The sequence below is a fragment of the Sinohyriopsis cumingii genome, chromosome 8 (genome assembly GCF_028554795.1).
Source record: "Sinohyriopsis cumingii isolate HCF-2022 chromosome 8, ASM2855479v2, whole genome shotgun sequence".
Taxonomy (NCBI): Eukaryota; Metazoa; Mollusca; class Bivalvia; order Unionida; family Unionidae; genus Sinohyriopsis; species Sinohyriopsis cumingii.
The window spans coordinates 23,251,027-23,265,347 of record NC_142968.1 but is presented as its reverse complement, the minus strand read 5'-3'; the positions used below and the strand labels follow the sequence as shown (position 1 = coordinate 23,265,347).

The following is a 14,321-nucleotide window of genomic DNA, read 5'->3' as shown; positions in this document are numbered from 1 at the left end:
TAGCCAATGGCAGCATCTCAATATTTTTAGTGCTCTATTTGCTGTTCCACAGTAAATCTATAGCGGCTTTCCTTTAGAAGTCTGAAATGTCATGTAACGCAGCTGCTTTCCTTTAGAAGTCTGAAATGTCATGTAACGCAGTTGCTTTCCTTTAGAAGTCTGAAATGTCATGTAACGCAGCTGCTTTCCTTTAGAAGTCTGAAATGTCATGTAACGCAGCTGCTTTCCTTTAGAAGTCTGAAATGTCATGTAACGCAGCTGCTTTCCTTTAGAAGTCTGAAATGTCATGTAACGCAGCTGCTTTCCTTTAGAAGTCTGAAATGTCATGTAACGCAGCTGCTTTCCTTTAGAAGTCTGAAATGTCATGTAACGCAGCTGCTTTCCTTTAGAAGTCTGAAATGTCATGTAACGCAGTTGCTTTCCTTTAGAAGTCTGAAATGTCATGTAACGCAGCTGCTTTCCTTTAGAAGTCTGAAACGTAGTATAAGGCTGACTTTTTGCAACATCAAAGAAAATCTAATTATAAATACAATTAAAACAATCCCTTTCCTAATATTCCTCTTTACTTCTATTTTGTTTATTTGAAATAAATAAATAAATATATATATATATATATATATATATATATATATATATATATATATATATATATATATATATATATAAAGAAAATGTTGATATAATCTCAAGAGAAAGAAAAAGTAAAATTTGTAAACGTTTACACCTAAGATAGTACCATGTTTCCTCTGTCTGAAGCAGGAACGATTATCTTGTAGATGTCTGTGTAAATACAGTGCTACTGCAAATGATAACATTGGCTTGTATAATCACGCTTTATTTCACACGCAATACTTCCAGTAGTAAATGGACTATAGGGATTTATTATTAGTTCTAATTTCTCTTAATTTGCATGTTTGCTTCTCACTTGTTAACTCTGGACTTTTTAAGAAATAAGGAATAAATCCTAAATTTTAGCTTTATTGTTTCAGCGTAAAACATTATTAAGACGGTTTTTTGTGTGCTCAAATCAGAAAATGAAATATTACCACCACGACAGATAACAACAATAATAATAATAATAATAATAATAATAATAATAATAATGAGAGTGAGAGATTTGTATAGTTATAGTTATACTGCACTTTTATGTATGCATATATGCATGTGTGTGTGTGTGTGTGTGTGTGTGTGTTTAAAATAAGCATCAGATTGCCCTTCTCAAACACAGTGTGTACCTATGGAAATTTTGTGCTTGAAAAGTTGGAGTTCCAAAATAACAAGCCGAACAAATCTGGTTTAAATAGTCTGCAATAAATTGGTGGAAGATACTCTACTCTATCTTCATTTTTTTATTACAACCGAAGATGAATAGAAAAAGAACAACCAATATCCACAACATTTCAGCTTTGTGCCTACTCGGCATCGTATTGCATTTCCGTTCCTATTTGTAATTATTAATCCTGTCCGTCTGGGTTGATCGATACCCCTTGTATCCAGGATATTGATACCCTGTACCCTGTGTGTCCCGGATGTTGATTCATACCCCGTGTATCCCGGATATATATATATATATATATATATATATATATATATATATATATATATATATATATATATATATATATATATCCCTTTAGTGGCCTGGATAACGATTACACGTTCGCTTAGCGATCGAAAGACCACAGATCTAATCTGAGATTTTATCATGCCAAGTGAACGTGATCGCATAGCAAAGGATGACTTTTCTGTGTTGTATTTAGACTTTATTCTGCTTCAAAGTAAATAACATTTGAACTGGCGAGAATACATGATGAAATTAAAATTATCAGAAACTGGTGCACAATCAAAACTTTTAAAACAAAGTAATTGATGAATCATAAAGTACTCCTCAAAATAAATGATACATGTTATGTAACAAATATATCGCATCATTACTCTGGCATGGGATTTAGCGTTTTACTAATTACATCAGTGCTAGATGTTTACGTTGTTTATTGTTTATTATATCATAAAATTGAGCATAAACAGTTTCCTCACAAATTTAGCAAACTTGGTAGCAAATTAAACAAAGATGCACGATAAACGTTTGTTTTAAAAGGTAAAAGTTGTCAATTGACAATTTCAACTAATTAGCTCAGTCGTCTAATCTGTAAATAACAAATACGTCATATGTAAGTGTATTAGGTATCTAGCTAATTTAATTTATTTGAGGCAATTATCTTTTAGAATTTAAGAAAGGCATGGCATTTGAATTTACTTTTGAGTTCGGAATCTAAACAAAGCTCAAAGGCATATTTTTTCTTCTCTTTTTCACGCGTAGTGCTAAATATATTTATGTGTTGATATTTATACACAGTATCACGTGTTTAGTGTCAACACATATTTGTATGTTGATGATATACAAATAATGTATTTAACATTTAAACACATCTATATCCTTAGAATCTAAACACATGTATAGTGTTTGAAGAAAACGTGCAATGCCAGGGCGGGAAATTTACTTTTTAAGTCATTTTCTGTTTGTTGCATGTTCAAAAAGCTTCTTCAAGCAAATGCAATGTATTTTGCGATCTCAACCAGCGATGTTTCATTTTTGTTGTGTTCCGTTTAAGTTAATATACCTTTTATCGCTTCTGGTGTATTACGTATCAGCTTTCAAACATTTATATGTCATTCAAAAATCCTTGGTAGAGAACCTTTTGCTTTTGCTGTTTTTAGGTTGTGTTTTTCAAACATATTTTCTTCGTTTCAATGAAGTTTTGTTAGATTCAAAACATATTTATAATGACCTCGCGTTATTACAACGAGGGAAATATGCGTTGAGTTTTTTTTTAAATATCCTCAACGTCCTTTTCATTATGTAACATTTTAGTTTCCCTTCATGCCATTTTTTTGTTCTACAGGCAAAAGGTGATGTTTCTATTGGAGGATCCTACATGGGCTATTCGGCATCTATCGGTGTCAACTTTGAAAATTTCAAGGACAGTAACTCATATAAAATCAGTTTCGGAACACACCAATATACGCTGACGTCCGGATCTGAAAATCTCCCGGAGCCCATTGGTTTGCGGGTCGTTTCCATCGACGAGGCCCTTGTGGAAAAATATTGGCGGGATTCTCCTCGATTTGTTCGCGGAGGACAGTGCCATAGTGACGTGAAGCCACACCTGGGAACTCTGAGGCTAAACCTGATACAAGCTTTGTCTGAATATGCAGCCTATATGATGGCGCCTCAAGCCACAGGTACATTGTATTTCAATATGGTTATGTAGTCGCATTTACTCATTTCAAACCAAATATTAATTAATGTTCTAAATTTTATTACTAATATACTAATCCGTTACTTATCGGATAAATTATATCTGGTAATCTAATTTATATTGAGAGATCCCAGTTACTTTTTCTGTGTCGGTATCGCGGTGGATCAGTTGTTAGTGTAACGGACTCACGATTGAAAAGGTGCGAGTTCGAATCGGACCAAACTAAGTCACCAACCGTTATGTGTGTCCTTGGCAAGGTTTTTACTCGAATTACCTCGGTACTAGAACAACCTACCTGTGTTGCTGTGCCATAAAGTACCAAACCTACATTGTTTTGGATAATGTTGATATTGTCCGCGATGTTCGACTTCTTCCATGTGTTAAGTATTTTGGACTAAAATAGCATATCTTTCTACAAAGTATGTTAGAGTAGAGATGGTGTTAATATCGTCTTTAGTCGTTACACTTATTGCAGTCAGCCCTGAAATTTGCTTAGTTTACGATTATGATGAAGCACATGGATTTTTTTAGACCGGCTATATCTAGTGTTCTCGAATATTCGAGAAAACCGTAAATATCTAGATATAGGATTGTTGCTTGCTCGACTTACCAAAACTTCAACCAGTTTTTGTAACTTTGAAAGAAAATTTCCAATTACGGGAGCTTTTTCTTACCGGATGCAGGGTCGATTTTCGTAATGCATTAGTTTCCTTCTCCTGCGTATTTTGCACTTCTCCGATGCGACAGTTTTTATATTGGTCGGTATATGTAATCGTCACCGCTCTCCTCCTCCTCCTCCTCCTCCTCATCATCATCATCATCGCCGCTCCGATCATGATCCTTTCAATAGTAGGGTTGTCATTGTTGTCATTATTTAGGTCCCGAAATTAGATCTAGGATTTCAAAGTGGCATTTTTTATGTCTGTCTTTCTATACTTCTTGTAACCAGCAATGATCATCAACCCTTTGGAATAATCCTTAGACTGGTTAACCATTTGGAATAATCCATAGAATGGTTAACGCTTTGGAATAATCCACAGAATGGTTAACCGTTTGGAATAATCCATAGACTGGTTAGCCATTTGGAATAATCCATAGACTGATTAACCGTTAGGGATGATCAATATCCTAGTTAACTGCTTTTAGTGAATATGCACCTGTCTGAAGGTTTGTACGTTCCACCTGCATTTTTACAAAGGTACATCCCTTTCCTGTGGATCATCTTGGATCTTTTTATTGCAGTTTCTTGTAACCTGCATAGCTCAAAATATATTGAATGTATCCTTATGGAATTTGGTGTGAGCACGTTCTAAAAATAAAAATTTACTTTCAAGGATTTTGTTTATTCTACTCTATTTTAGACAGTCATGTGGGGTCAGCCCATGATCAGCACATTTGTCGTTAACTGTCACAGATTCATGAAAGCTTCGAAATGCTTCAACATACTCTAATGCCGTTTGCTTTACCAATTATTTCAGTGATGCAGTTATGTATATTATTGCGTTTGTCTCTTACATTTTTCTCTCATTTTATATTTTATTTTAATGGGGGATCCTTAGTGATTCTGTCCCTCTCGATAGCCGTGTCGTCATCATCATCATCGTCGTCGTCTTCGTCGATTGAAGGAAACCCGGTAACAAATAGTTCCTGCTAAATATATTACTTTGCCAACGTCAGCAGTAAGTAAACAAGCAAATGAAATAAGTTGTGTGTGTGTGTGTGTGTGTGTGTGTGTGTGTGTGTCTGTGTACCTGTTGGTGAATCACAGTTTTATTCTGATATTATCTAATCCAGATCCAGCCTTGAAGATTCCAGTCACATGGCCAGCAGGAAGTTATGGTTTACTAAAACCCAAGACCGGATGTCCTTTAGAACAGAATTTCCACTGGTATGAGGGCTGGCGCCATCAAGATTCGGAAGATATGACCATATATGGAAATAAGTTCTCGGACCCATTGAATATGTATGGTAGGTGAAGAGTTATAACATACGAGCATGAATGTCTAAATAGTTTTTTTTCTGAATTGTTTTGTTTTTCAAGATAATGCAGTGATGCAGTTTTTTATTTTAAAAAGTAATGTCTGCGACTACACTTTAGTGATTATGATGACTTAAAGTTTAGGAAAATGCGACCTGTAAAGCAGATTGAATGAACTATGAGAGGAAAATGCGACCTGTAAAGCAGATTGAATGAACTATGAGAGGAAAATGCGACCTGTAAAGCAGATTGAATGAACTGTGAGAGAAGATTACAACAGAACATTAAAAATAGTTAAATGTCATATGGTTCATAAGGACAGTTACGGTCTATCTGTAATTAATGCATTTTTCAATGAAAATTTAGTCATGCCCTACAAAGACATCAGATGCATACAGTCAGGTTTCCACTATCATAGACAGCATCGGGTATCCACTATCAGGTATTTACCATCATGTATACCATCGTGTATCCACTGTCAACAATTACAACATTACATAACATGGAGGATGAGATTTGCTGTGTATTTGTTGGTAATTAAAAAGCTGCTGCAATATACAAAAATGGTAAATAAAACATAGTCCCCAAAAATGAGAAAAGGGGTTTGTATGAAGTTTTGACATAAAACAGCCTAACTTATTTTCGCATCTCTATCAGGGTCTCCTTCCCCACCCCACCCCCCACGCCACCCTCTCTCTCTCTCTCTCTCTCTCTCTCTCTCTCTCTCTCTCTGTAAAACAGAAGGACTAGTATGACACTACATACAGTAAATTTGTAAAATTTTTACCGAATGTACATATGTTACCATTGCAGGTCAGCATGACAGTGGGTCAGTCACACAGTGGTTTTGCATCAAAGGGCAGAGAACTGTGTCAGACTTTGATATCGATTGGCCACAAGGGGATTACTGCATCATGAAATACGGAACCTGTCCCGTTGGTAGGTTATTATAAACGTTCTTTCATGAAAGAAGAACCAAAATAAATATTATCCCATCTGTTCTTTTAACACTAGTTTTCACACACAAACACACACACACACACACACAGACACACAGACACACACACACAGGACTGTTAATCACTATATGATGTAATTTAATATGCAAGTAGAGATTTCTTAAGAGGGCATTCCAACGATAGTTACATAATTTCACATTTCTTGAACTATTAACTTTTTGTTTCGTGCTGACAATGTTTCTAGATAAATTCACTGCTATTCGATTGACACTTTGTCTAGGTTTCTCTGAGGGTTATATAAAGTGGGATGACGACGATCCATTTAACGATGATGCAAAGGAAGGAGTCCTACCAGACGGGAAGTACGACAATGGTAACACGCTGATTGAATACTGCTGCAGGTACGAGAGAGAGAGAGAGAGAGAGAGAGAGAGAGAGAGAGAGAGAGAGAAATTATCATATTCTAATTCATTCCTATTAAACTTTACCGGAAATGCATGCGATCCCATTCCTGTAATGAATTATCAACAAAACAAAAGTAACTGATGATAATATCTGTCGACGATTGATAAATGTAAATATCAGCATAAAAGCAAAAATATCACTCGTTGTGAAGTATTGCAAAAAGAGGAATACTCTATTACAGAAATGATGGCCTCCCCACTGAGCCAATAGTTCTTCCTAGTGATCGACCTTTCTACCTATTTCAATACACCAGAGGATGCCAGATTATATCCGGGATGAATGTTGCGGAGGAGTTTGTTGACTTCAACACGGAGGACCTATTCAATAAGGACGAGGTTCACGGCGCTCACCCCTATGACGACGGGGAATCAACTCGACACAGGCTCCATTTATGCTACTACGAACACCCTCTTCCTGCCTTAATCATCGGATGAACGCTCGATCTCAGCAATACAAATATACATCTGACTGAATTACGATTTGCTTCATACCTCTTTTTACTAGTATTTCTTTCTTTCATTCTTCTCACCTCATTACAGATCATTTGTTCCCCTCGCTCTATACTTAACTACCCTGTTATAAGTTTAATTACCGTCATATAAGAATAACAAAAGGTAAATATTACCTTTTGTGTTTTGGGGTTGGGGTGGTTACATATACTAAGTTCGCGAAGTTGCTTCTGCGCAGAAAGAATATATGTAATGGTTACCACATAAAACGGAGGATTCTTGTTGGATGAATACCCGAGCACGTACAAGTTGTACGCAGAGGCTGAGGTAAGTAATGCACGTGCTTCGGTGTTTCTTCAGCAAGAGACCTGATGTTTCGGGTGGTAAACTACTTACACATCTGGCAAAATAATCAACATAATACTGTAAATAAATATTTTTATACAAGTTGCATGTTCCATATATTTCGCACTGAAATCGAACGGGATCAATAGAGAGATTGTGCTCTTTTGTTCAATTCACCAAGTCGGTCACAAAGGTGGGCATTAGCCTTGGATGGATTCAACCTGCTTCTTAGTGGACCAAAGATCGAGGCAGTTTCGAAATAGCTGTGGAACAAAAAGCAGAAAATCATTAGGAGCACACGCCGATTTCTTTTCTGACTGTTGAGTAAAACAAGATTGTATTTGTATTATTATTTCATATTTTCCCATACAAATGCTGTAACCTTTTTAGTATATGCTCATTTTTTTTTATTCAACCTAAGGTTTAATTATGCAAACAAAATACACTACAAGAAACAACGTAAATGAATGAATGCCGTATTCCAAACTAAATACACAAGCGCAGATTTGACATTACAAAATGACGTCATTATTAATGCGCACATAGCTCCGCCCAGATAAATTTGAACTTAGTCGCGCGGTCGACATAACTTTCGAATGAAAATTGCGTGTCTAGTTAAAATTTAAATTTGCAGTCATATTGTGAATGACTGGGCATTGCAACGACTTTTCCATTTGATCTGGAGTGAATATATTTTGGTGTTTTGTTTCGATTCAACGAAAGTTTGTGATTTTGGACTGGATTCATCTGCGCAAATTATACATGAAATACATCGGATTGAAGTGGCGCGGGAGAAGCGTGTTTACGTCTGCAAATGTGTTTTTGTTTCTGTCACTGAATGTTTGAAATCATAACGTGGGGAAAATATGAAGTCTTTCAATTGCAATTTTCAAAAAGACGCTGTGGAATTTAATGTGTATTTCATTTTGAGTGCAGTAAGGAGGATGCAATTGTACTTATCATCGAAATTACAGCACACTTTCGAAATGTGTAATCCAGATTGAAAACCTATGACATGACTCATTTAATTCGGATTTGCAGAATTAAGAAAAAACATTTTGAGGAAATTCAGGATGTAAAACTGTAAGTATATTTTATTTTGCCATTCTTATCACCAGCTAAAGAAAACAGTATATGCCTTGTTATTTGTAAGGATCTGATCCGTCATTTATACAAGGTAGCTAGCCTAAATCCATAACATTGTATCAACGCAAAATGTCAAGACATCTGGGTTTTTTTGCAGTCCACGAAACATGTTTTAGATCATTCAGAAACAAATAAACAACCACAACGTAAAGAGCCTCTTACGCGAGTGTACATAATTTGTTTACAAATCAAAAGTGCTGGCATCTGAGTCCATTGTTTATTTACAAAACAAAGTAGTTCCTTTATTCACGTGAATGCTACATGTGTATTGTCGCGCGCGTTCAGTATCGGGGAATATTGAACGATTCTGTCAATGTAAAGTTAACGGGGAAAAAAATGAGCATATAATAATATGCAGTTACATCACGTAGTTGCATCCTGTATTTATATGTCACTGCTTTTGCATGGGAAAATATGAACGTTTTTTTTTTTATCGGATTAATACTACACGACCTATGCTGTTTGAAATACCCCAGAAAGCACTGGTCATAGTCTGAACTATTCCATTTATGAAACGTGACGAACATTTCTCCTGAATAACTGTTGAAATGATCAGAATGGTATTTTCAATACTGCGTCTCTGACGTTTGTTGTGGACATTGCGAATGTCATGTGCATTCGTTTGCTTCTTTGAAAGTTTCATTTCTTATTACGTCAACTAGTCTACGTTGTTCACTTTATCATCTCTACTTTCAAATAGACTGAACAGCATATTTAGTTCATCCACAATCAAATCTAGCAAAGTAAAGCGTCTACTACATAAATGTACATGTTTTGTTTACAAAGTAGTTCCCAATATACTATACTATTTATAGACGGACTTGTCGTGCAGTAGTAAGGCGTTCAGTATTGCAAAATTCTGAACGATTCTGACAATGTTAAGATAACAGAGGAAACAAAAATGAGCATATAATAAATGAAGGATTTTGCATGATCACTTTCTGCCTGCAGGGGTAAGTACATGGTGGTGGTGCTGGTAAGGAAAATTGGCAATAGCGAATCATTATTGCCACACGTGATAGGGCATTGTATAAACTAGAAGTTTAAGAGAAGCTGTTAAAGTGCATGAACACTAAGTCGCATGCAGCTTGAGCACCTTAATACATGCAAATTTCATTAAAGACTGAGTGTTTCATCTGTTTGAACATCTCCAAATGCACAACATAGCCAATGTGTAAGTTATAATAATATGTCGATGAGGAGGAGTGCATGCTACTTGAACAACACATTACTGTAAAACTGAGAACGCGATAATCATAGATACTGGTAATTCTCGTCAAAGAACCAGCTCTTCTCGGTGAATAAATATTAAGTACATGTTTAATGACGAAAAAATGTTTTCGTTCCACACAAAAATTATATGTGAATTTACGTCACAATTGCGTAAATTCTTCATGGTGGCAATGTCTAAACTTCCCAGACATTTTAATTCCAGAACATCAAATGTACCCACTAGTTTAAAATTATAAAATACGTTTATGAACGTCATAAATAATAACACAATACGGTGAAAGAGATAGCTCAGTGTGTTAGGAGGTACACATACGAGTAACTTCCCTGGTATATCCAACTAGAGGGAATGAGACTTTGGGCAGAGGAGAAAGATATTATGGTTTTCCTTTATTTTAATGTTGCTGGAGCACTGTCAGAAAACAATTGTGGTATGTGCTTAAATTTGGTCTTCAGGAGATGTCTCAAAAAATAGATAACTAATGCAATAAAACTGAAGTTCAGGAAATAGGGGCAAACCCCGTTATAAGATGCTTCTTTATGATATGAATTCGGATATACATGTATCACGGTCATGGCATATCTCAGATACCAGATAACGAATGCACTAAAGCTGTAAAGATCATGAAGTACGGGAAAATCCCGCTACACCACGATTCTTTATGCTATGTATCCAGATATTCGAATTCGAATGCCCTAACACTGTGAGGTTTACGAAGTGCCATTGTGACCAATAGGAAACAACAAGAAAAGTTTCATTCAGGATTACTGCTTCAGCAGAGGCCTTTGAAAGAAGCAGAAACATTCCCACTTACATCCACCCCTGCTTGGTTTATTAATACAAAAAATTCTTTCACGATTTCGTAATTCTCTCAGATAAATTAGATTGGTAGAGTTCTTTCATGTTTCCTGTTGATCATAGTTAAAGTAGTTTACTGTTTACTAAGCCCACTGAGAGTAAAGCTATGTCAGATAAAAGGTAATGTCAGGTATGCACTCCTTGGTTACAGGTGCAGAATTGAATATATCTCATGTAGATTTGTTCGTTCGTAACTTTGAAGGTAGATGAGTAGTATAGAAGGATACTTTAGGGTCTATGGAAATCCTAGCCAAAAAGGGCGTGGGACTATTTAGGATCTATGGGAATTTAACATGGGGAAATTTAACATGGAGTGAATGGGTAATTGAAAATATCGACAAGGGATTGGGATAATATAGGGTCTGTGGGACTTCTGTGTCAAAAGTGGGCGTTAGTACTATAGATTCTATGGAAATTTAACATGGTGGGAATATATTCGGACAAGGGAAATTTAATATGGGTGGGATGATATGTATACGGACAATGGGAAATTAACATGGGGAAATTTAACATGGGTGGGACTATATCGGGACAAGGGCAAGTTTAACATTGGTTGGGACTGTATAGGGACAATTGGAACATATGGAACGTATAGCGACTGTGGATTGGGACTGTCTAGGGACAAGGGGAATTAAACATGGGGCTATCTAGGGACAAGAGGACCTTGAACATGGATGATAGAAAATGACGCACATGCGTAAGAGCAGTCGAAATGGCAGTTAACAATGTTAAACCTTAATGGCACTTCGTTATAGTAACATTTGCAGAACTATACCTTTAGTTGGTACCATACTGCGGACATTGTGTTGACCTGCTTTTAAACCTACTACAACTAGTACATTAACAAAAATGAATGGCTGATGAATTCCAAATTGATTAAACTTATTTCCTACTCAGAAAAGGAGTAATGAACTGTTTTAGTAATCACATTTGAAAATGATAAGGCCTTTTGTGTAACTGATAATATTAAATAAGCAACTAATAATAGAGATTACGTATATGTTATACATTTTGCAGGAAAAAAATACACGCTAGTGATTTCAGAAATAATAATAATAATAATAATAATAATAATAATAATAAAAGTGCTAGTTTTCTCATTCACAAAGTGTTTATAAGAGTGTCTCCTCACAGATGGAGCGTAGTTTCGTTAACCTGGATCGTGAGTTTCATTGTTTTACCCTGTAATACTTCAATAACTGGACTGCAGTCATTGTAAACGTTCTAACAATACAGCGAAAAGTCGTTTCTAGAAACTGTATCAATGTAAGTGCGCAATACGCCTCAGTTTCAATACATGTCAAGTGTAATGTGTTTGATAAAGTCACGGGTGAAGTGTACGATAAAAGATCGTGTGTATAATAAAAGGTCTGATTTGTGTAATACTTCAATAACTACACTGCAATCATGATAGACGTTCGAACAATACAGCAAAAGGTCGCTTCCAGAGACTGCAGCAATATGAGTGTGTAAGACCACTCAATGACAATATAGATCATGGGTACTGTGTGTGTTAAATTAAAGTTTAATGTATATGATAAAATATTGGCTATATGTAGCGATTCAGTAATTCAAGGTTTTACTGCAGTCACGATGGACGTTCTAACAAAACCACGAACAGTCACTTCCAACGGTGATTGCGACTTTATAAATTTGTAAGACCTCGCAATGTCAATACAGGTCAAGGGTACTGTATATGATAAAAAGTCGAATATACCTGCCTCTTTCACTAGGTCTCATATTTTTTTCTTCTTATTCTTCCAAATTTATCAATTAAAGCTTTATTACAATCGTACCATGTGCATTAATAAACGACTTTTCTGTATGAGCAATTAGATGTGTCAGTAGAAACATATATTGACAGACGGCGCTCTCTACAATGTTTATTTATTATCACGAGGCAAAAAAGTATTAGAAACCATACTAACCGAAGCTACTAATAAACAGCAAAACTTTAAATTTTAGATCATTATTTTAGTCACGTGTGTATCTACTCTCGATGTAAATACAGATTAGAACTTTCGCATCTAACTTAGAAGATGAATTACCTTTGTTCCTAATAATAGGACTGTATGTCCATTATCCTGATTCGAGGTGAGGTGGTAGTTTCTAAAACACAATGTCTGAGGCTATGGCTGAAATTATGGAGAAAACATTTTTTGTGTCAACATTTTAGATTTCTTAGTAGCCAGCTTAAAAGGGTTGTAAATAATTTAATATTATCTCCACTTTTATAACATCCTGGCAAAGAGCACTGGTAGCGATCTTATACCTTTTTGGACTTATTGTTTCTTAAACGTTCGTGAATAAAAAATACCACGCTGGATTTATATAAACGAAGACAAAATATTTATCTATATTCTAACGAAATTAATTTTTTTTCACCTGAAATGGGATGGGGGGAGGGTGTTCTTAATATAAATATAGAAACACTTGATTACGACGCTATTTGTTGCCGTTAGTTCAGTGTAATTATTCTTTGGCATCTACCTTCTTGATCATATTTTGGAAGATACGGGGGAGTATTAATTTTAAACGTCTGTATTCTTTTAGCTGTAGTTGTAATATGTACTGTAAACATCTAAGAATACAACAACTTTTAAATAATTGTACAGCGAGCTGGGAGCGCTTCCTGTAGCACCCTTTCATGTATTTCAATCCTCTCTTAACTTTTATAATGAAAGTACTACTTACCGATTTCGTCATTAATTATTTTTTCCCAAAGAATCGGGCTGCATTCGCTCTCTGATAAGAAATTTGACAAGTTCTTGAGGGGATACTCTTGTTCGTTTCATAGGTGGTTTGTCTGCCTGAAAAGGAAGTGTTATACTTTGTGTAAATACTAGTTCTTGGCATTTTTGAATAAACTTGACTGAAAAGGAAGTGTTAAACTTTTTGTGAATACTAGTTCTTGCCGTACCGCTCCTGTTGCCTAGTGGTTAGAGCGTCCGCCTCGGAAGCGGGAGGTCGTGGGTTCGATTCCCGGCCGAGTCATACCAAAGACTTACAAAAATGGTACTAACAGCTTCCTCGCTTGTCGCTCAGCATTAAGAGGTTAGTGTTATGACTGGTCGGCCTGGTGTCAGGATAATGTGACTGGGTGGGACATCATGCTACATGTCTGCGACATGATGCCCCAGTGCTAGACATCACTATAAACTGTCACACTGCAGACATCGTAGCGATATGACTGAAAAATTGTTAAAGCTACGTTAAAAATCCAAATCACACACACACACACACACACACACAGTTCTTGCCATTATTTTTAATAAACTTGAAAGTAATTTTATACCATGCAGCGTACTGCTTCTGAAATGCGGTCATGTGACTGGTCATTTGTAAGCATAAGTGTTGGCAGATACACAAGGAAATAATGTTGACTCGGCAGAGAAACTTATAATTATTTTGTTGACACTATTAAACTTGGTATTTTATTTGTTTAAGATATTTAATTCAATTTTTACTGAAATAAATTAAATGATGCCATACTATTTTCATTACTTGTAAAATTTATGAAAATTATCAGTTAAAGCTCTCATCAAATCGTCGTGTGATGGTACTAGGACAAAATTTGTTTGCGAAAGATATTACTCATATTCCACTCACTATGTCTGTGCTGCGTCCCTT

At 35.8% G+C, this 14,321-nt stretch overlaps 1 protein-coding gene across 1 annotated transcript in view; it reads left to right on the top strand.

Moving 5' to 3' along the window:
* The window catches only part of LOC149793139 (uncharacterized), a 233,719-nt gene extending 226,584 nt beyond the window's left edge, over positions 1–7,135 (top strand). Inside the window, exons 6-10 of the mRNA XM_089967062.1 lie at positions 2,904–3,243; positions 5,055–5,228; positions 6,052–6,177; positions 6,478–6,598; positions 6,844–7,135. Of these exons, the coding sequence (XP_089823188.1) occupies positions 2,904–3,243; positions 5,055–5,228; positions 6,052–6,177; positions 6,478–6,598; positions 6,844–7,096 (1,014 nt within the window). The 3' untranslated portion in view covers positions 7,097–7,135. The remainder of the gene's footprint in view (positions 1–2,903; positions 3,244–5,054; positions 5,229–6,051; positions 6,178–6,477; positions 6,599–6,843) is intronic.
* The last annotated feature ends 7,186 nt before the right edge of the window (positions 7,136–14,321 follow it).